Source organism: Catharus ustulatus, chromosome 12 (assembly GCF_009819885.2).
Source record: "Catharus ustulatus isolate bCatUst1 chromosome 12, bCatUst1.pri.v2, whole genome shotgun sequence".
In the NCBI taxonomy this organism is placed as follows: domain Eukaryota; kingdom Metazoa; phylum Chordata; class Aves; order Passeriformes; family Turdidae; genus Catharus; species Catharus ustulatus.
The window spans coordinates 7,009,194-7,031,756 of record NC_046232.1 but is presented as its reverse complement, the minus strand read 5'-3'; the positions used below and the strand labels follow the sequence as shown (position 1 = coordinate 7,031,756).

The window sequence follows — 22,563 nt, the reverse complement described above, 5'->3', positions numbered from 1 at the left end:
GCGCCGCCCGCCGCCACCGGAAGCGGCTACTGCCGTTTCCTGCTGGGGCGGGGCCTGGGCAGACGGACCAATCGGACGCGTGCATCCTACGAAGTTGTCCAATAGTAGAGCAGGACAGGGTTTAAAGGGAGCGGCGGTAGCGTGAAGGAGCGGCCGTCGGTTTGGCTGGAGATTGGAGTTGTTCTGTGCGGAGCTGCTGCAGCGGCCCCCTCGTGTCCGTACCCATGCCGCTGCCGGTGACCCGCCGTGCCCCTGTGAGTACCGCCACGGGCGGCGGACGGGCCGGGGGGCGACAGAGGAGCAACTGGGAGGGGAGGGGGGGCGTCCAGAGAGGGGCCGCCGGCGGCCAAGGGACCCCGGCGCTCTTTGCTCTCAGGCGGCGCGGGGGCCGCGGGCCGGCCGGGCGGGGGTGACGGGGGGCGGCTCTCGGCTCTCAGACCGGCCGGGCCCCCCTGTACCTCGGCGGGAGGGGCGGCGGCCGGGCCGAGCTGCGGCCCAGCGGTGGGAGGGGGCCCCGTCCTGGGCAGCGCGGGCGCTGCTCCCGCCTCGGCCTGGCCTTGGCCGCCCGCGCCTCCCCCGCACGGCAGGGGAGGATGCGAGAGTGGCAAAGCTAAAGCTGCTTTAGGGGGAGGTGTAGGGAGGGACTGCAGGAGCCTCTCTTTTGTGGTGATTGCCTAACGTTTTGACCTGAACTGCACAAAAAATCTGGTGGTTTCGTTGCTGTGCATAACAAAGAATACTAATTTTTGCGTGTGTAGCATGGCTTTTTAATTTATGTGGAATATATGTAACAAGGAACTTGCTTTACGCATCCTCCGGGGGGCGCTGCTAGAGTTATAAAGTGTAAAGAGAGTTAAATAGGTGAGCACTCCGACCTTAAAAAGCTAAAAAGTATGAGATAGGATTTGTTGCCTAATTTTACAACACCGTTCAGAATTACATCTCTCTGAACCTAGAGAAGAGACTTCTTCCTCTGAATGTATGCGACTAGCTAGAAAGTAAAAGCTGGTTGAATAATGAATGCATGCTAGGCACAGAGGTACACAGGTACAGTGGTGGTAAGTCTCTAATGGAGTCAGGCATTGGAAAGCTGTTGGTCTCCGACTCTTAAACTTTTGCAATTTTATCATTTTAGGTCACTAGAGGGATGGAGAATGCTGTGTCTGACCTTAGAAGTAAAGCGAAAACTCACGTGACTGGCAAAAGAGCTGCTTTAGAAGAAATAGGAAATAAAGTTGCAACAAGAGGAACACAGATACCTAAGGTAAAAGGAACATTTGCAATCTCGATATAGGGAGAGGTTAGATTGCTGCTCTGAACTAATAATGATTGTCTTCACTACAGAAAACAGAATGCCCCAAAGCATCCATAAAGCCTGCGAGAGGACCTAGCAAGACGACAAATGGAATTGTACTGCCTAAAGCTCCAGCTGTTGTAAATCAAGCAAACAATGAAACAGATGTTCCAAAGGTAGGAGGTGATGATACTGCCCTGGTTTTTAATTTGATTTGCACTTTGAGCTCTACCTTCACAATCATTTTATCTGTGGCTGCATTTGATTCCCCTGCTGAAAAAGTCAAGCCTCTGTAATGAGGTTTTGGTTTAATGCATGTTGTACTTAAAGCTGACGTTCAAGTGGCAGTATGAGCTGTTGAAGTACTGGATGAAGTTTCTGCTTTAGTTGGCAATTACTAGAAGATCTTGGGATGCTATGTTTATGATGTGTCAGTGAAAACTTGCTGCACTGGAGCCCAAGCTTGATTTCAATTTCCATCTAAAGAAATTGCATTAGTAACTGGTGAAACATGGAAACAAAGGAGCATTGAAACTTAAATGGTGAATCCGTAAGACGTTAACAGGTGCGATCTATTGCTTAGGTTCCTATGTCTCCTGTCCCTATGGATGTATCAATGCAAGAGGAGGATTTGTGCCAAGCCTTCTCTGATGTATTGCTCAACAATGTAGAAGACATTGATGCTGAGGACTGGGAGAACCCCCAGCTGTGCAGTGACTACGTAAAAGACATCTACCTGTACCTGAGGGAGCTCGAGGTAGGCTGGATACCCCAGGGCTGCCCTGCTGTGTCAGGGGGGTGCCTGGCTGCTGACCCTGCTGTCCCCACAGCTGCAGCAGTCGGTGCGCCCGCACTACCTGGAGGGGAGGACGACCAACGGGCGCATGCGCGCCATCCTGGTGGACTGGCTCGTCCAGGTGCACTCGAGGTTCCGCCTCCTGCAGGAGACGCTCTACATGTGCGTGGCCATCATGGACCGCTTCTTGCAGGTGACATCTCCTTCCCGCCCTGCTCAGTCAGTATTCGGGTACTGTGTTGGTAAAGGAGTTCAGGATTTAACTTTTGGTCAGAAATCTAACAATTTACACAATCTGCTCTGTGTGTAAGAGCTGTTGCGGTGCAGCATCTTAACTCTGAGGCTGCTGCTGCCTCCTTTGAGCCTGTCATTATACAGACACCTATTATGCTGGTATTCTAAACTGATAAATATGATTGATTATCTAGGGTTGACACTTCAGGACCTGCATTTTAAATGTCTGTGTTGCAGAGTTATCCAGTACCTCGCAAGAAGCTTCAGCTGGTGGGTGTAACAGCACTACTTGTAGCTTCAAAATATGAAGAGATACTGTCTCCTGATATAGCAGACTTTGTTTACATTACCGACAATGCCTACACCAGTAATGAAATCAGAGAAATGGAAATGATCATTCTTAAAGAATTAAACTTTGACCTGGGGCGACCTCTTCCAATTCACTTCTTAAGAAGAGCATCAAAAGCTGGAGAGGTGGGTACTTGTCCTTATTATCTGGCACTTTGCTGTGTTGGTAAAGCTTATCAGGATTGCTTCTGGCGATTTTATCATGTGATCTTACCTCCTCTAGTTTAAATGCTGGATGAAGAAATGCTCAGCTCTGAAACTCCACCTTGTGGAGTAACACAACAGTGTCACTGTGGCAGCCTCTAGTATTTCACATTTCTATTTACTGACGCCCATGTTCAGCCTTAGTGGCAGTAATTTTACTGTTAAACTGAGAATCCTTGCTTTTAATCTTCTGAATCTTGGTGATCAGAGTACTTACTAGGAAAACACTAGCAGTGTTGGAGTTCTTTGTAACTTCTAATTGTAAATACTGTGTTATTTTAGAATCAAAAGATAAGCTTTCTCTTTACCCAACCCTTTTTTCTCCACCTCACTGATTATATTTAAGTGACTGTCTGCTATTGAGGTGGGCTTCAGTTACCTCAGTAGACCACTGGGTAACTCAAGGTTCTCCTTAAGTAATTTTACACCTGCCCTCCCTTAGTTTGCATTACAGAGGTAGTATTAGTCTCCGTAGTTGGGCGCAGCAGTACCTGATACTGCAGTTTTCTGTTAAAATCCCTCACTTGACTTTGTGTCTAAATTCCAAATGGCTGCTGGTCTTGAGGAATGTTTGTTAGAAAGGATGGTCCCTAAACTGTAGTAAAGATTTGGTATTTTTGTTTTGTTCTTGAATATGATAAGCAATTCTGAGTGATTATGCTAAAGTGAAGTGAAGCTGTGGATTAACAAGCTCTCAACCTCCTAGGCTGATGCTAAGCAACACACTCTAGCAAAATACCTGATGGAGCTGACACTAATAGACTATGACATGGTTCACCACCGGCCTTCAGAGATCGCAGCTGCTGCACTGTGCCTGTCTCAGAAGGTTTTGGGACAAAACAAATGGGTGAGTATTTCAATCAAACTTGTTGTTCTTCCCTCTGTGGAGTTGAACCAATAAAAAGTACTTTAAAAATTGTGTTTAGTTGGTAACAATGCTGGTGCTGGAATTATGGTTGGGCAAGCTTGATGCATAGTAGCAGGTAGAAAAAGGAATGTACCAGTAAAAAATCACAGTCCTTTTCTGTGTGAATATTGGGGTAAAAAAGAATTTTTTTCATGTGAAAGCATTATGGAAGGCTACACTGTAAATAAAAGTAGATTTTCATAATTCTTGCAATACATGTAGTTAGCATAATGAAGCTGTGTACTGTGAGTAGTGAGTTATAATTCAGCTGGTAGTTGCTTTTTTATCCTTTGTTCAGTCTAGAAGTGGCATGGTCCTAGAAACTGATGTGTCCAGACTTCTGCACATCAGGTTACTCTGGATCTGTCATTTAACTGACAGCTGCAGTTTCCAGCACTTGAGGCTTAGCCATGAAGCTCAGGGTGTTTGCTGCCTGAAGTGTGCCTCAAGCAGCAATTCCCCCTTGACAAATCTCAAATTTGTTACCATTCTGCTCTAGGGTGTAAAGCAGCAGTACTACACTGGCTATGCAGAAGACAGTCTTGTGATGACCATGAAACATATGGCCAAGAATGTAGTCAAAGTAAATGAGAAGTTAACCAAATATATTGTAAGTATAACTACTTAAATCCTTACTCTAGTGTTTTAAAAATAAGAAAACTGCATATTGTAGCTCCTTAGGTAAATGCTCTGTATGTTACCTTAAAGCATGAGCTGTTCTGACAAGCCTCTGAGAGGCTGTTGCACTCATGTTAGCAAAACCTTTTAGACAAACTGTATTCTTGTCAACTTTGCAAACTACTTCAGTGCCAGCCTTATTTGTTTGCTTGTTTTCCAAGCAGGCAGGCACAGTGACACAGAATTATCTGTCTGACCCTCAAGAGTGAATGCATGAAACTTTTATCTCTATTCTGTACTCTGCAGGCTATCAAGAACAAGTATGCAAGCAGCAAACTACTGACCATCAGCACCATCCCTCAGTTGAACAGTGAGATGATCAAGAATCTGGCTGCATCACTCCTGTGAAGCCCTGGGCAGCCAGGGCCTGATGGGGTGTGCACTTTGTCTGTCTGCTGCTTTTGTACATAGCACTCCAGCCTGCCACACACAGTTCCGACTCACACAGAAGGTGACATTTTAAATTTGCTTTGTAGTAATACAGCTTTCTATCTAAAAATAAAACTCCTTTCTTTTAAATACTGGGTGTGACTCTTTAAGGTACAACTTAGACATCTGCAGTGTAATGTCCAAGTGGGACATTGGCTAAATAGGTGATTGTTACAACTTGCAGTTAAATGGGCTTCATTATTCTCAGTGGTTGTTTCCAGAGAGAATCTCCAAGCTTTATATATTGCATTGTATTGATGAACTTATTTTCACTTTCAACATAAAAAGGAGGCATACAGTGCATATTTTTGTTGTACCTTAAAGAACATTAAATATGTACTTTATTTCAGTGCCTTATTTCACGAAGGGATACTAGAATGTATTTATTTTTTTGTAGTTAGCCATCTTCAAGTTTGGGGAAAGATGTAGGCTATATTTAACAGGTATTAACGTTGTAAATCTTTGTCTTTCTCTCTGCTTAAAAAAAGGGAGCTAAGGTAGAAAAATTGGAAGTCTCCTGTAATGGTGACAGCTGTGCAGGGAATATAGGTGTGGAACTGTGGGCATTGAGATCTTTTGAAAGCAGCTCAGCCCTTGAAACCTGCACTTCCTGAAAATAACCCCCCCCTTAGGTTTTTCATTACCTATTCCTTGCCCACATCTTCTTTTTCCCTCTCCCTGCTTCTCCAATAAAGCTCTGGGATTATAGAGTCAACCCCAGCAAAAGGCAGTTCTTGTAAATTCCTGGACACTTTGCTTTTGTCTTTGTTTCTAATCTTAAGTGTCAGTGGCTGTATGCTCAGGGAATACAAGCATGTAAGTGATGCAACTTTTCTACCTCAGTACCTCATCTATGTCTATGTTAAATTAATCTTTTATAAGTAATGTTAAATTAGACCTTTTGATAGTCTCCAGGTTCTACTGAACTCAGCCCCTCCCTTCCACACCTACCTATTCTGTGATTGCTCAGCATCTCCTCTTCATGAGTGTGGTGGCTGTTGATGTAGAGGGCAAGAACCCAGTGTTACAGAACTGCCCTAGACCTCAGTGCTTCCCTATGGGAAGGATGTTGAAGCTACTGGGTTTTCTCTCCTCAAGCAGGTTTTTCTCCCCTGCAGTAAGGAAGCCTAGTACTTGCCGCAAACAGTCTTCTGAAAAATGTGCCTCAGTAAGGTCCTCACTTCTGCCTCCCATACAGCTTCTATAGAAGATGGAGTTTGTGTACCTAAGTTAGACTTGAGGCAATGGATTTTTAGCTGTATCTTAAAGCTTATGCAACTTTTAATACCAGTATATGCAGGGCTTTTAAACTGCTCTTAACATGAGAGAATGAAATGGATGGCACTTCATCTGGGCATAGGGGAAAATAATTTGGTTTGGAGTTGAAGAAAGGGGGTTCTTTCTTTAGAAGTCAGTGCAGTAAAATCCTGAAGCCATTGTTGTGAACAGATCTCTTTGTATATGTGAGAACAAACTTCACAGAGAACAAACCAGTTGGATCTTCCTGTGATTTATTTTATGGAGGTTCAAAAGGCAAAGCAGGGATTCTCAGAACTGCAGGGCAAGGAACAGCCACTCTGCTGGGGGAGGCAATCAGACTTGGGCAGTTAAGACCTGTGCTTTTGCTATTTAGAAGGAGAAGGAGTAGTGCATATCTGTAAGTACCTGGCATAAAAATTCTAGCAGTACTACCTCATAAGAACAGTGGACTACTGCATTATACATTTATACATGTTTCTATCATAACCAGTTTTTATATACAGTATATAACTATTTCTATAAATGTACAGCTCTGCATAAAGACACTTCCTATAACAGGTAGAGTATTAAACATAAATCCAACATGGGCCAGCCATATTATAATATAAATCTTGAAGAAGGCAACATTATTAGCATACAGTACTATGTGGTTTTCTGCTTTAAATTCTTACAGTGCCTGTTGGAGTCCCTAAACATACCTGCAAACACGAACCAGTTCCATTACATCTCTGTACAGAATTACTTAAATAGACCATCACAGTAGTTTTTCAGATGGTAATATCCCAAATGAGCCTAAATCTTTTTGACATGTAGCAGCATATTAACATGTTCCCCAGAATGATCTGCATTAGAGGAAATGTGCATTTAACATTATCTTCAGTAGACAATTAAAAAGGTTACTTATATTCAGCTGAAGGCACTTATTAAATACACCCCTTTCGAAGTCCCTGGTTCCAGGCTGTAAATCACCTCTTTCAGGAAGATGGTAGGGTTGAGCATTATCAGGTGTTTAAACCAGGTTTTAAATATAATAAATAATTGGTCAGTTCATTGCTGTATGGTGCTGAGATAGACTGAAGTCTGTGGGTAGCTCTTCCTGCTCATACACAATTTACTGGTGAAAATATCGCTGAGAACTGCAGACCTTGAAAGAACAATGTCCTGAAGGCAAGGGAAAACATCTTCAACCACTGGTACCTTCCTTCACGCCAATTTTTCTTTGACAGTCTCTTATATCTTGGTGACATAATTGTTGGGAAACAGACCCTGTTTCCCTCGTAGTCTTCCAGTCCACCAGCCAGAAGGATCTGTAACAAGGACAGCAAGGTAAGGAGTGAGGCTCTGGAAGCATTTCCTTGGTGTACTTGGTGCAACCTTGCAAAGCTGTGCCCACCCAGTGAGAGCCTTTCTGGGAAGGAATGAGGGGACAGGAATTTTGGAGTGTGTTCATCTTTTGGTCACATCATTTTGCCTTGAGGGTGCTTTGGAGACTCAGATTTTTTTAACTGGTTAATTACATCTTCTTGTGCTACAGCTGTGATTTAGGCTAATTTTCCTCTAGAGCCAGTGCCAGAATTACTGTCTCACAAGGGTACAGCTCAGCAGTAGCCAGTGACAGATCCTTGGTCTGTCTCTGACATGCTCTTGAATGAAGAGGCTGGACTGGGGTGGAGGCTTCTCTGCCCCCTGGGCCATATTGGAAGTTTGTGAGCCCAACAAGGGAAGGTGAAGCGGGCTGGCTCAGGCAGTCCCATCCTAGCTCCTTGTGGCAATGGCCCTCAAGGGGCAGTGCTGAGGTGGCAGCCCTGTGTCCATACCTTCCTTGAGGATGTCGATGACGTCGTTGGCGTTGAAGCTGAGCTCGTCGGTGTCCTGCGCGTCGTAGGCGTAGAGCGCGCGGCACTGCGGCACCTGCGGCTTGGGCTTGGGCTGCGGCTTGGGCCTCCCCCCGGCCGGCGGCGGGCGGCTCGAGGTCTGCCTGCGGACACTGCGGACAGCACGGCTCGTGGGCTGGGGCTCAAACCTCAGCCTTAGCAAACCCCTCACTTAATGAACTCATTTTAATGAACAGAGCAAGGGCAAACAGATTGTCTTGAATGTCACAACCATTAAAAATGGCAGTGTGAGACTGCCCTGTGAAAGGGACAGAGCTGCTGTTTCTTTGCTATGGAAATGGATGAGTAGGTACTTCCCAACAGCAGGTCAAATGCTTAGAAGACATTTAGTGCCCAGGCTGAAATGGAAGCAGATGTGCACATGCAGTACCTATACAGCTTAGGCTATGTCTCTCCCCTTGCCCCAATGTCACCAGTGATGGAGTTGTCAGTATGAAAAACAAAGTTCTAGCTCACAGGCTTGCTACTTTACCATTCTTGTGACTAAGCTGTAACAGAGACTTGCATCTCTTTTAAGTTGCCTCAGATTCCAGGGCCATCTATGGACTTGTTCTGTTACAGCCAACTCTGAAGCAGCAGGGGAGATGCTGCACAAACTGTCACATCTGTGACCACTCCAAAGATTAGGAAGGGGAAAGAGGGAAGAAATGCATTTTGCCAGCTCATCAGCTAATAAAGGCTGGAAGAGAGAACAGGTATTAGACTCAGTATGTCAGTTTAGAATTAATAATATATGTGCTGAATGACTAAAAATGTAATGATGTGGAGAATGAACTGTGATCATGTTATGTAATGCCATGATAACATAACACAGCTTTTGCAGAACAGGGTTACAGTTACTTAAAAGAAGTCCTAGGTTTAATTTTGCCAATAAACCTCTAACTGTGCAGTGAACTGCACCAGAAGATTTCAAATATGGATTATAACAGCACTTCAGTTTTCAATGTATCTATGAGAGGAGAGATTTTTCTCCTGTTCTTCAGCATCTACTGCCTTTGCTCAGGATAGGAGACATTGTGAAACCTAGATCTATGTATGGAAATGAAAGAATTCAGCACAAGTTTTGGAAAGTAACTCAGCTTTTGTGCAGCTAGGGTAGAGCTACAGTATCTTAAATGAGATGTTTTGGAGCTGGGAGAGAGCCTGTTTTTAATCTTGGTCTTGTACTGGATTGTTAGTACCACTGCATCCTTCTTGGCAGCTTTGCTAATAATAAACCTAATTCTACTCCTTAAAAATTCTACTTCTATATGGCTATGTTTTGAAATACTAAAGTCACACCTCTTGTAGCTTGCAGCTTCCTTTTGAAAAGGAACAGGCACAGAAATGTGCCTGAAATCTACTGCTGAATACAGTTACATTGTTCTTTTCAGTGTATTAATAAAGGAGCTCATAATGCTCAGGAAGACAGTCTTGGGAATGTCACTTTTGTGAGAGTACTTCCTTAGGTTTCTTCCTGCTGCAGAACAGCTGGTATGTTTGGTTTTGGTTTTAACCTATGGCTTATGTGTTTTTGTTGTTACATGAACTGTAGTCTCAAGACAAAGTGAAGTCTAATATTAGTAGAAGAGTTTAGGAAGAAGCTGTCATGTGACATTTCACCACCAAAAGCCATGGATGTTATTACAAGATGGAAATATGGCTAATAGCATGTGCTGATGGGTTTGAAAATGGTAGAGTAAGTTGCAGTGGCTACTTTTTTCTGATTTCTTTCTTATTTGAAGATTAATCTTAAACAAAAAAATGCTCTAAATATGCCTGAAATATCTTATGGCTGATACTTGGCACAGTGGGGTAAAATGACTGCCATTTAGTACAACTGCAAAGACCTCTGTACATGCCTAACCCTGCTTGAGGGCTCCCTCTTTAGGAACTGGAAAACTCCTCCCTAGGAACCCTGTTCACTCTCAATTCTCAAAATCCATCAATTGTGCACATTTACATTACTATTTGATAACTGTGAGATGTGTACTGCTCACTAACATTGTAACTAAGTTGGATCACACAGCAAAAGAATTCATAGGCCAACAGGGTAGTTTAGTGCAGAACACCTGCTAAGGAACTTGTCTGCTGACTGACAGCTGAGACAGGGCTGCTTGTACCAAAAGTTGCTATTGATATGGTTACAAATAAATATACTTTTGCTGGCTCTAAGAACCCCCATTCATGCACATCATGGGAGTCATCAGCAAACTGCTTCTTCTAAACTAAATTCTTTCCTTTTTCTTCCTAGAACTGCTGAATAGGCAGCACTCTTTGACAATTGACACTCAGAGATGCGCACAACAGTAAAGCTCCACTGATGTTCTGCAACAGAGTGGAGTAAGGCCTGAGTTAAAGTTGAAACTGTTGAGTCACTGAAAAACCTTAACAATTTTTAAGGCCTTCAACATTCAAATTTAAGATATTAAACCAGACCTTCACCTTTATTCCTACGGGTCTAGGATGGAGTATGTTTTGGAATCTAATGGAATGGATGATACCTTTGAGTAGAGCTCAGTAACACAACCTGGTGATTGATGCACAGAGTATATCAGTCATGGACAGTTTGAGTGTGTAAAACTTTACAAAAATTGACATATTTTTGTCAGATTCAACGTAATATCTTACCCAGCTGCTCCTTGGTCAGGTACTTTCAAGAAATCCAAGCTTTGTGGCTGCTGTGAAACCTTCCCTGATCCTCCTGACATTTGCCGTGGTAAAGATGGTCGTGTCATACTGGTGTACAGGTTCTTCTGATTGGCCCATTGATTTCCTGGGGTCTGGGGCTGGGCTGCAGACTGGGGGGGATTTATTACTCCATTTTGCTGCTGACCTAGAAGTACATAAAAAGTGAGTGCATGCAGTCCAAACTCCAGCTCAGTAAAGGTAGCCTTTGATGGCTTAGCTGTCAGACTCAGCTGTCAGAGAGCCCCTCTTATCAGGAACCCAAAACCAAAATCATGTTGAAATGTTGATTTATACCCAGTTTCTGGTCTGCTGAAGACCTGTTTCTGGTTTCCAGCTTCATGGACTCATGCTCAAGTTTAAGACGTGCGCCCTGTGTGTTCCAGGCAAGCACAAGGACCAGCTCTCAGCTGAGTTCCAGTTTATCTAACATGGTACCACCAACTCCTCTCTAAAACACTGCACAACATTTTATCCAGATAAGGGTTAATCAAAAGCTAGCCAGAATTTCTTCTTTTTCTTTTGAAGTTCAAACTCAGTCTACCACATACTCAAGGAATTTGACTGTTTTTATTAAGTCACTATAAATACTTGTCTATTTTAACAAGTATGCAGGTAGGGGGCTTTTTTATTGTTTTGTTTAAAAAATGCCTTGATGCTATTTTGATAGTTGAAAAGGAGTTTGAATTTTCTAGGACTGACATGGGTATATGCCTTTAAATAAATAATTATGCCTCTAATTTGAATTGAAAGCAAACCCACCTATGTCTGAGCTACTTGCAGTGTGAGGGCCTGAAGAGCTCAAGTCTGCATGCTTTACATTCCTATAACTCCTATGGAACAAAACAAGAGCTATGCTTCCAGTAAAAATCAGTTTCCTCAATTATATGGGTGACCCTCTCCTCTGCCATTGTGATTATACCTGCTAAACATCAGCAGAAAGAACAGCTGTGCAGAGAGGAGAATTGATGATTCCAGCACCTGGGAAAACCCTACTGCCTGTAACTGCTGGTCTTTGCTTCTGATGTTCTCTGGGTACTGCAGCAGAACTGAAGGGTCATAAACTCCTGCACAAACCCCGCTCTGCAGTCCAAGCCAGCATGGCACATACTTTATGGTGATTAATAAATAAAGGTTTGGGTTATTCTGAACCTGTACTGAACACTCTGTTTAGCTACTGCACCACTGATTTCAAAACAAGATGTGAAAAGAGCAGAAGCCAGATAATTGTTTGGGACTTGCAAAGAGGAATTTACCCAAATCATGATATGGCTTCAAACTCCTTGAAAGTCTGGACTTTTTAACTGGATCGTTGTATCTTTTGTAACACCTGTCTGCAATTTTGTTTTTCCAGCTATGTGTGGAAAAACACATCTCTACTTTCCAAGAGAGTTTAACATTCAACAACCAACCAGACAGACAAAAAGCCATGTTACTATAACCTACAGAGAGAGGTTTGTAGGAAGGTCTTCTACTTACCTTTTAAATGCCATAGTCAAAATGCCTGAGGGTCAACACAGCACTAACTTCAGCAGTTACACTTCTCCTAGCTATAAAACTGCTGAAACAGTTTTTGAAAATATAAACCAGACTGTCCTTGCTTTAGCTGATGCTGGACAAATACTATCTGTCTGCTGACAGGTCAGCCCTTACAGTAATTTCTCACTTCAATACCAGTTCTGGCAGATCACAGAGTCCTTAGTTTGACTCATACAGCTGTGAGGATTTGGCATTGTCTGTTTATTTTGGTACCGAGACTGGTCACACCCCTAACTTCCACCATTAGCATTGTGCTTCTCAATAAACAGCAGCTGCCTGAAAGAAGACTCTTTGTTAAAAAGAAAGTATTCTGGAAGTGCAAGTAAAAAAAAACCTCTTGGGAAATGTTGGGTCAATGGAATATTGTTCTCCCCTGTGAGTTCACAAGCAAAATTCATCATATCTGCCCAGGGCAGAAGTGGAACACCCTAATGACATCAGTCCCCATGCTGTTCACTGGCACAACTGCTGTGTCCCAGCACTTGGGCACACAGGAGTTGTAACGTCTGTCAAGGCAGGACAATGAGACACAAATTGCATTCTGTGCCGTGCTGGCCCTGAAAGCAGTTTCACTGCAAAGCATTGTCTACAGCCTGATAAGCACAGAGCTTGTATCCTTCACAGTGGAGAAGGCTACAGGGTCAAGGTTAGATTCTGTGCCTTATACCAAGGGTCTGAACAAGTCACCATCCAAGCCAAGCAGGACAGCTCCAGGGGAATATGCAGCAAGACACTTCATAAAATGCTTTCCAGGCAGGATCTTTTGAAGATAAATTTAAACTGTTACTGTATTTTTTTAAATGGGTAAAAATTGCCAGATGACAGGAGAAAACCAAAAGCTCTCATTTGAAATTCTGTTTTGCCCAAGCTAAGAGAACTTACCTGGAGGAGGTGGTGCAGCTCTCATAGGATAAGTCTGATTTTGAGACCTACTGGAATATCCTCTGACTTGGGTAAGGTTCCGTCTAGTAGGACCTGGAAGAAACCAGCAACATTCTGTTACCCCTTCACAATTACAGTAATTGAGTAAGTCCTGCTGGCTGCCAGACCCCTGGTCTGTGATCAGAAAGAGCTGAGCTTCAGGAGTAAGGAATCTGACTCCTGCAGGGTTGGCCAGGCTATTACAAAGCATTAGGTGCAAAAAGGATGATTTGGGGATAGGCTCAGTTTTGTGATCCAGTTCAGCCTCAGGATATAAAGCAAAGCCTTCTTGCAACTACAGTAAACAAGGCCCAGAACACTCACAGCTGTAGAGCAGCAAGGAACTCTGGTGTATCCTTAGGATCTTTGTGTGTTACAGAGAAATTAATAAAGAAAATGGTGAGGCTAGAGCCAAACATTGATAGAAAAAGTCAACCATTCTCTGATTTTATAAACCCCTGATTTCCAGAGGAAGTTCATACTTACGGGAATTCTTTGGTAGCCCTGGTCCAATGCTGATCTGCAGCACTTTGTTACTTGGTTTGAGAATGGCTACATCTCCTTGGCCTTGCATAAACTGCACCTGTCGAGAGCCAGCACTGCTCCAGGGCCCCCAGCTCTCCTTCTTCAGCTTCACTTCAAGTCTGACAGAAGCATGTGAACACACGAATGAAAAATCCAGAATTGCTACATCAAATCAAGGCACTATTGCAGTAGATAACTTAGAAATAGAAAATTAAAAGCTTAGATTCAGAATCTGCATTTCATGAGTGACCCAGCTGACATAACCACCTAATTAAATCTTTTTTCCATGTTTTTTAAAAAAAATCTTCTTCTTAATTGACATTTTAACTTTCCTGGTACAACTTCTCAAAGGAAGTTTAATACCCCCTGGAGTGCACAGGGAGCTTTGAACAAAAATGTGTGGAGGTCCAAGTAGGAGATGTGTCAGCTCTGAGCCACCAGTGCCTGCTGGCACTGCTCCAGTGCTGTTTGTGGACATTCCCTGCTCACTGTCAGAGGTACACACACACTGCATCTGTGGGTGGCTGTGCACTGCCCTGTGTGCCCTGTGCTGTGCTGCAAGGGAACACTTCTGCATGCACACCTCAGCCTCCTTTCACATTCTTTCCCATGCAGGCACACACACATTCATTCAGCATTTCCATGCCATCCATCTGCTGTACTCAGGGCTTTTTGGGCAAGACCCCAGAAGTGCAATACATGACATACATCCTTGTGCTGGCTCTGCAATTCCCAGGGTACAGGAGTGCATGCTATAGTAATGTTCCTCACTTCAATTCTCCTTCTACACCCTTTCCAAACAAAAATAGTGATCTCCTGTTGCTTTTCATAATTCCTCTACCTTTTTGAAGACAATAAAATAAACATACAAATCCAAGGCCTGCTGTTGCTGATCTCCTTAATGGGTGGAAGCATTAACAAAAGCACGTTTATCCTCACAGCCAAACTGCACATCAGACATGGTCTAAGTTTTCATGCTTGTTTCTAAAAAATGTTCCCAATATCATTTACTTAAGTGAAGCCTCCTTAGAATTATTCTTTCACCCTACAGTCCCCTGCACCCACAACAAACCAGCATTTCAGATTGCTACATTATGCGCCCAGAATTCTTTCAAACTCTTCCTTGAGATGTCTGCACTCCTGGGTGAAGGTGAAGGAGGGAGAAGAGGATGCTCCCTGCTCCTGGAGCCAGCAGCAGCTGTGCAGAGGCCCTGCCCTGGTGCCACTGTTAGGAGAACGAAGGCAGCTCTCCATGCACACACACAGTGGGAAGCGTCAAGTGGCCCTGGTACATCCTAACTTGCTACTCTGACAAGGCAAGCACAAAGTCTGATCTCCTTGCACGTACAGGGTTTTACATTGTGCTACCTCCTGGTACTGTAAATAAAGTACAACTTGTACTCACTCCTTTGCCTTGGCAGCAAGTACAAAACATTTATCCCTAAAACCCATTGAAAAAAGCCACAACTCACGTATTGCTAAATTTCAGAGGTAGTGTTCTTTGTGTTTTCTCTTCGTATCGTTTGGATAAGAGGCTTAAAAACTCCGTTTTGAAGACTGATTCGAGCAAACTATCATATTCCTGTTCATGTAGAATGAAAATGTCATCCTGCATGGTGCTGCAAGGAAATCAGAGCATACACCATCCAGTTTAAAATGTCATCAGCAAATACAGCCAGCATTATCATGACATTTGCAGAGTACTAATGGTTAATTTTTAAAAACAAAGTTCAAGCAGCATTAATTACAGAACCTTGCTTTCTGGGAACAGGTTTGGGTTTTTTTCAGGAGTTGATAATGGAATAGCTGAAACAATACTACTTCAGTCATTTTACAGTAATTACTGTTAGCAAAAAAAATGTGCTATTAAAGTTACAATTATAATTCTTCAATAATGGCAGATTTTGTAACAAGAGATAAATTGGAAATTTGAAGGTTACTGAAGCAAGTCTGAAACCCAAAGCAAACAAATTCAAAAGGAAAGCTTTCAGTTCCCACTTCATCAAGCAAGTTATTTTCCCTATCCTACACAAATTGCTCTGTCAATGGAAAAAATATATTTCAGGTACTGACCTTAAAGAAACAGAAAGAATTCTCTCCACTTCCATCCTTCGCTTCAACACTTCCTTCACCTGGCCCTTCTCTGGGCCCTGCTTTATCTTTTCACGCCCAATCAGGTAAATGCACTTGGGAGTGAGGACGAGATCTCGCTTCACGCTCTGAAACACAACATTGAAAATACACAGCCGTGTCCTGCGTGGTGTGACCCTGAGCTGGGCAGGTCCTGGGACAGGATGGTGAAGACAACTCTGACTCGCAGCAGAACTCGTCTTTAGGGGATGTTGCTGTTCCACCCACCTTGAACCGTCTGTCATATTTAGTTACAGTGTCTGCAAAATCGATCTTCTCCCGCTTGCCCACAAACTGGCGGAGCTCGGGGTGCTCCTCCATGCCTATGTAATCTCCCACAAAATTCCTGTTAATGCTGTTCCGTCTTCTCTCTTTCTTGTTCAGCAACAGATCTGATGCTTAAATACAAAACATAAACATTGATTAATTTCACCTACCAAATTTCCTAAACTCATGCTCTCAAAGAGCCAACTGTTTCACACAGAATTTCTTGGAAAGTGATAACCAAATTGTTTCTAATATGGAAAAAATGAAGCACTGCTGCTAATCCTCTAGATAAGGAAATATATAATCATTAAATTAATTCCTAATGAATTACACTGATGGCAAGCTCAGTAGTTCTGGTTAATTTGGAGTACCTCTGGAACTACGAAATTGCTCACTCACTGTTAGAAATTAAGGATTAACCCTTCCAAACACAGCATGATCATCCACTCAGCCCAGGTCACACACAGCTAAGACCCAGGAGAGTCCATGGATTGATCTTATCACCTACAGATTATGCAGATCCTGCATAACTGTGGGAAGTTTTCTTTTTTGCCTCCCCTGCAGCATCTCTGCTGTCTGTTCTACTCAGTCTGGCTTTGATTTGGGAGGCAAACACTGGGCAGTCCAAGAGATCTGTGCATGCAGAACAGTCAACCTCATCAGCAGTACCGTAGGTAATGCAATCATTCTGAGACATTTACCTGCAATGCAACTTCTGCCTACAGAGAGGGAGAGATTTCCTTCCCCTCTGTGTCCCTCCTGTTCCTGGAACCACGTGTGTGTGAAGTTCCTGCCATCAGAAGTTCTGACCTACCTTCTTCTCTCATCTGCACGTATTTTTTCCTGGCTGCATACTTCCTCCAGGCCTTCTGGATGGCCCTGGCATACCCATCGTACTTCCTCTCTCTCATTTCTTCTAAAAGAAACAGCTGTACAAAGAGACAGTGGGGCAGGTCAAACATTTTACGTGCAAAGTTAAAAAAAATCTGTATTTTACTTTCAACAACTCTCCAGTGCATTTCATTCTAGATCCAAGCTGGTGCCTCCTCCACATCTGTGGGATCTGAGACTGCAATGTTAAGGAAGCCTTTCTGGAAGGAATCAATCTCTGATGCTTGAGTGGCTGTGGCTCTTACCAGTCTACCCATTATGTTCCACACCCCATGATGAAGGAAGAGGAAAGGAATATGGATTAGGAATATGGCTTCTCCCTGAAATACACTACTGGTGCAACACAAGGTTCTCCACTGGCCATTTCTTCAGCCTCCACATTCTCCAAAATTCCTTCTTGTCAGAATGTTACCATGTCTGTGGGAATCTGTGCAATGTGTAACACAACTATTCACAAGCAACTTTTTTCCCTGGCTGAATTTCATACCCACTCTATCCACTGTCTCTCACCACTGAAAGTTGTCAGCTGTCTGCAGGACTTGTAAGTATGACCTTATAATTCACAAGTATGACATAGTAAGATTTTTGGGTCTAAAATGTCAAAAATCAAGAGACAATACTTTTTTATTTAAACAGGAATGTAAGGTGCATTCCCTTTTTTGAGAATTTCCCAGGTCCTATTACAATACACGTAAACTCAATGCTTTAGAACAATTAGAACATAATTATTGTAGGAGACAGCACATTCACAATAGCCTTTCACATACTTCAGTTAAATGGGGTTTTTATCTTATCAGGAGTACAAGCATTTGGCTAAACTGCAGCATTCAATCACTGATTTGACTGTTGCTTATTATTTCCCTGCATTCTGTGTTAAATATTCACAGGAGTTTTCTTCTAGCTTTCAGGAGATAAAACTAGTAAAAATGGGTATATGGAAAAGCAAACCTGGGGTTTAGGATTTTTTTTTTACTTTGCTGCTCTAAACCATGCAAATCTAGAAAAACACTGTTGTTCATATTGATCTGAAAAAGGAAACTCGATCTAGTGCAAACCATTTCCACAGAACCTCACTTGCTCCTGTACAGAGTTATTTATTCAGGTGTGGGATGGAAATGTAAATAATGAAGCCTTTCTGCCACCCATAAAACCTTATTTCACAGTTGGCAATTCTCCATCTGCAGCAAACTTATTTTAAAAAATTTTAAAATCCCTTCCTGAACACAAGCACTCGCTTGGGTTTCAGCACAAGATGCAAAAACATCCTCAGCTGCAGCAGGGGCACAACCAAGCCCTCGTGCAATTCAGGTTACAGTGACGATATTGGTGCTCTCATGAACACTCACCATTTATTTCTCTAACAATAATGTTAATTGCAAAATCTCAGTGCAAAATAATCTATCATCTGCAGCTGACGGTCACCATTAGGCAAGTTCAACTAAATCACTGAGCTAAAATACAGTTCTTAAGCTACAGAAATATACTGCATAAACTCTTTCTTAAAATATGTTTTATACACTCTCAAGCAAATCAAGTATTTTTAATCTTTAACTACAAAAGGTGCTCTTTTTGGTGAAAGAAATAAAAAATTTCATTTACCATCTAAAAGATTATTTTTCTCAGAAGCAATACAATCATAGCCAGTACTTTAGTAATGTAAGATAAAAGACAAATCACTCTTTAAAATATTCAGTTCATAAAAACATTTTCAACATAAAATAAAAAAGCCCATACTCATTTTGGTACTTACTTAAAAAGAGATATCATGGCATTAAAAAAAAATTTAAAAAACATATACAGAATTGAAACATAACCCCAAAAAAGTTTCCAGTAAACTTCATGTTGTCCTAACCTGCAGAACTGTCCTTCTGTAAAACTCACAGATACACCATTAAATGGCCATGCAAGCAGGACTTAGCATCACAAAAATGCATCAGGATGGGAAGATGCTTCTACTGGGCAACAATGCTGTCCTCTCAAAAGAACCAGCAGCACATCAGGCTGGAGTACAGATCATGAACTGACTGAAGGGGAACTGGATCCATCAATCCCATGGCACCACTTGCCACTTGGTTACTGAACAGAAACAGACACCAGGAAATCACACCAACTTCCTAAGACAAAACTCCCAGTAATCTCCAGAAAGAAATCACAGCTGTGCTCCAGGGGAAGCAGGTAAAGCTCACACTCCCTCAGAACTGGCTGGCTGTTGCTGCCATGACCAAGCAGGATCAATCCCATATAAGTTTTCTGCTCTGCCAATATGCCACCTGAAGTACTGTAATAACCAACAACTCAAGCACTATATACTGTGGTGTATAAACATGTCTCCCAGATGCAGGCAGGAATGCAAATCCCATTATTCCTGAACAGTATCTTACCCTTTTTATGGTAGAAACAACAAAACTTCTATTATCACTTGGAGAAGCATTCTTTTTTTGCCTTTAACAAATATCTTCCCATGTGACTGGACACAGCAGTGTCATTGCCTGAATTATTGTTGCTCTACAGAGAAAAATATATGTTCCTGGAACAGCAAATGATAGCCAGAGAAGTGTTCAGCTTTTGTTTTAGCGTGTAACTTCAGACAAAGCACCAAGAAATCAATGCTCAACTGCAAGATGTGGTACACAAACTAAGCCCCTTTGCTTCTGATGCATCAGGAATACATGAGGCTGAGTAGAGCACAGATTTTCCTTAAAAAACTTTCCTGAATAGCAAAGTAAGAAAACCTTTTTTCAACAGATTTCGCACAATTTAGTAGTCACAGGATAAAACTAGCCTTGTGATGCTTCCCTGATATTCTCTTTGGGATTTCCAGTTGCAGTCATTCTGGAGCACTGATTTACTCTGTATTGTGTAACATCCCTTACCATCCCTTGGGACTACTCTACCTTCCTCAGTAGCTCGTGTTACGAGAAGAGGACCAATGTTCTTGATCCCAAAGCATCTTCATAACCCCTTTTTATTCTTCTTAATGCATTTAACTCTCTTTATATTACCAACACCCTGCAGTGGCCTTATATAGTGTGCCTTTACACAACCTCTATAATAGATGTGCTCAGCTTGTCTTAGATTTTTACATTTGCCCCACCTCAGCAGGTATCATGCTCAACTTGAGTGGGCAGGACTAATTTCAGCAAACAGCTGCACATTTAAAGAATTGTGTTCTGGCACACTTACAGACTCTGGAGCTTTGATGAAGACTTTGGACTTCCCGAGCTGGTACTGGTCAGGATCCATGTTGACTGACTGAAGCAGGTGGAGGACTCCTTGTTTCTCTTCTCCTTTCCACGAGGGCCAAGTTGCTTTGGTCAGAATGGCATACCTTAACCACCAAGGAGAAGAGATTAAAACCTGGGGTCAAACAGCAGCAGCAGAACACCATTGACTCTTGGCCAGCACTACTCTGGGGGAGGTTGACAATGGCAGCAGGACTCAAGAGCTTGGTGTGTGTGAAGATGCACAGTATTAAGATGTTTCTTGTTTAGTGAGACCAAACAACTGAGAAAGACAACAATGCCCTAGAGTCTCACATTTCAAGATGCCAAGTGGCTGTCTGGTAATTGCAGCAGTTCATTCCAGAAAGTTGTGCTGGAACCTGCTCAAGTCCAGGGTGAGGTTATTCACCAGCAATGACCTTATGGTCCAGATTTGAGAACCTACATCTTTGGTATTCTAAATGGATTCCCAAGCACACATCCAATTTCTCACTCAAGCCTTCTCACTCTTATTCTTACAAAAGATCTTTTTTGTTTCTGAGTAAGTGACCAGCTTGTGCTCCTAACCCACTTGCTCAACAACTGGGCTGTATTTAGCAAGGAGCCATTCCTGGCTCTATCCCAGGAAGCCTCTGGCTTGGCCTCTGGTGCAAGAAGGAAGCAACAGTGATGCTGGTGCTATCTTGAGGGCACGCTGGGAACTGACCCCACAAAGGGCCTGGAAGGAGCAGGGAAGTGCTCTAACTTGTCTTTGACAGAAAGAAGCATATAGCCTTCTCTCTCATGGTGTCCTCTGCAAGCCTTGAGAATTAGCAGATGCCAGGTTGCAGCCCCTTTTAAACTGCCCATTTTTTCAGGTTTCACTTGGGGTTTTGGAACTGCCAGGCTGGAGTTACAAAGCTGCCTCGTTCCACTGCCCACCAAAGGAGCACTGCTGGGCTTTAGCTGCCCCAGCATGTCTGTGGTGCAGTAACTTCTCTGGAAGCAGCTGTTCAGACTCCTCTGACAAGAAGACTGGAGAACAGCTAAACATGTTGAGGCAAATTTCTCCCCAAAATCTCATATTCTTTACTCTTGACAATTTCCTTTTAATGCCTTAAGCATACTTAAGTTATGTAAACTAAATCATGCTTATTAGTAAAACTATTCAACACATGAAAAAGTGATCAAGTATGGAGGTCAGTTTGCCAGAATTCCCAAGTTCTTAAGATGATTTAGGCAGCTCCTAATACAATGTTCTCAAAAATCAGACAAGGAACCATTGGAAAATAGATTAAAGGAATGCTGATGTTATCATCATATCTAAAATGTTATCCAGCCAAGCAGCAGGAACAGTGTCATGCAATTTAAGTAACATTACCACATAAATAGAAATATCAAACAGTTAAAAAGAAATGTATCACAAAACCCAAACACCTTTGAATAGAAGGTACATGAGAAGAGAGTAACTTCTGAATAATTCAGTAGGATTCAAACCACTGATGTTCTCATGTTCAAACCTCTCAGTTAAGAAGTGCTCAGGTACTCTGTTGGATGGTGTAACGAAGTAGCTCTTACACCACCTTAAATATAGCAGTGTATTTTACACAATCGTGTTCAGACAATGTGTGCACTTACATATTTATGTGATTTATCTGTATTATGGGATAAATAGATACAACCCAGTGAAGAGTTGTAACTTAAATTAACTCCAAGCTCCTTTATTAACCAGCCTCCTTTGCAAGCTCATCATGTACTGCCAGCAGCACAGCTGTGTCTAAGCTGGGGCTAAGCAAGTCTGAAGGTAAAGGAGCTGAGGTGAAAACTGCTACCTTCCACACAAGAGATGTCATGTCATGTGACATGACATTTCAGCATGCTACAAGTTCTCTCCTATGTCTCCTGAGCTGTAAAGGAGTGCACAGGCAAAAACGTGATTCAAGACCTTTTAATATACGCAGAGCTCTTGGGTACAAAGTAAAAATAGATTTGAAATTATCCTTTTTTATCAAATTAACTTCATACATTTAACTGGTGTGACAAGTCTTCAGAGCAGAACAAACAGACCATTCTATAATATACACTATTTAAGCATTTCACAGTTTGATAATGTGACAAGTCTCACTGTTCACTGCTGCTTAGCAATGGCATTTCAGTGTCCTTGTGCAGTTTCCCATGAAACCAGTCATGTCACTATCCATGAACCCACGTTTGCTAAGCTTGTAATTTGATCTTGCAGATGATTTCAGCACAAGTACTAAATGTGCTCTTAGCATGCTTCTGAAACAATTTCCAATCATGACGCCCCCCCCAGATAGATATTACAAACTCCCAGTAAGCAGTTAGGTCTGACAGATAAACAGGGAGTGGGAGCTCAG

At 42.6% G+C, this 22,563-nt stretch overlaps 2 protein-coding genes across 4 annotated transcripts in view; one reads left to right on the top strand and one right to left on the bottom strand.

Moving 5' to 3' along the window:
- The first annotated feature begins 112 nt into the window (after nucleotides 1–112).
- On the top strand, nucleotides 113–4,980 carry CCNB2 (cyclin B2). Its single transcript, XM_033070468.2, has 9 exons — nucleotides 113–254; nucleotides 1,136–1,264; nucleotides 1,345–1,470; nucleotides 1,878–2,051; nucleotides 2,125–2,283; nucleotides 2,562–2,798; nucleotides 3,583–3,723; nucleotides 4,283–4,393; nucleotides 4,708–4,980. Exons 1-9 carry the CDS (start codon nucleotides 225–227, stop codon nucleotides 4,807–4,809), a joined length of 1,209 nt encoding a protein of 402 aa, XP_032926359.1. The 5' UTR covers nucleotides 113–224; the 3' UTR covers nucleotides 4,810–4,980.
- A 1,404-nt stretch (nucleotides 4,981–6,384) lies between these two features.
- MYO1E (myosin IE) overlaps nucleotides 6,385–22,563 on the bottom strand; it is a 78,862-nt gene continuing 62,683 nt past the window's right edge. The window contains exons 19-28 of one of the 3 annotated variants that reach the window (XM_033070466.1): nucleotides 20,169–20,313; nucleotides 16,909–17,023; nucleotides 16,056–16,225; nucleotides 15,771–15,916; nucleotides 15,170–15,316; nucleotides 13,659–13,816; nucleotides 13,134–13,226; nucleotides 10,656–10,860; nucleotides 7,968–8,137; nucleotides 6,385–7,457 (exon numbers count right to left, since the gene is read on the bottom strand). In XM_033070466.1, the coding sequence (XP_032926357.1) occupies nucleotides 7,381–7,457; nucleotides 7,968–8,137; nucleotides 10,656–10,860; nucleotides 13,134–13,226; nucleotides 13,659–13,816; nucleotides 15,170–15,316; nucleotides 15,771–15,916; nucleotides 16,056–16,225; nucleotides 16,909–17,023; nucleotides 20,169–20,313 (1,426 nt within the window). In that variant the 3' untranslated portion in view covers nucleotides 6,385–7,380. The other 2 variants (XR_004419137.1, XM_033070467.1) reach the window with 2 other exon arrangements.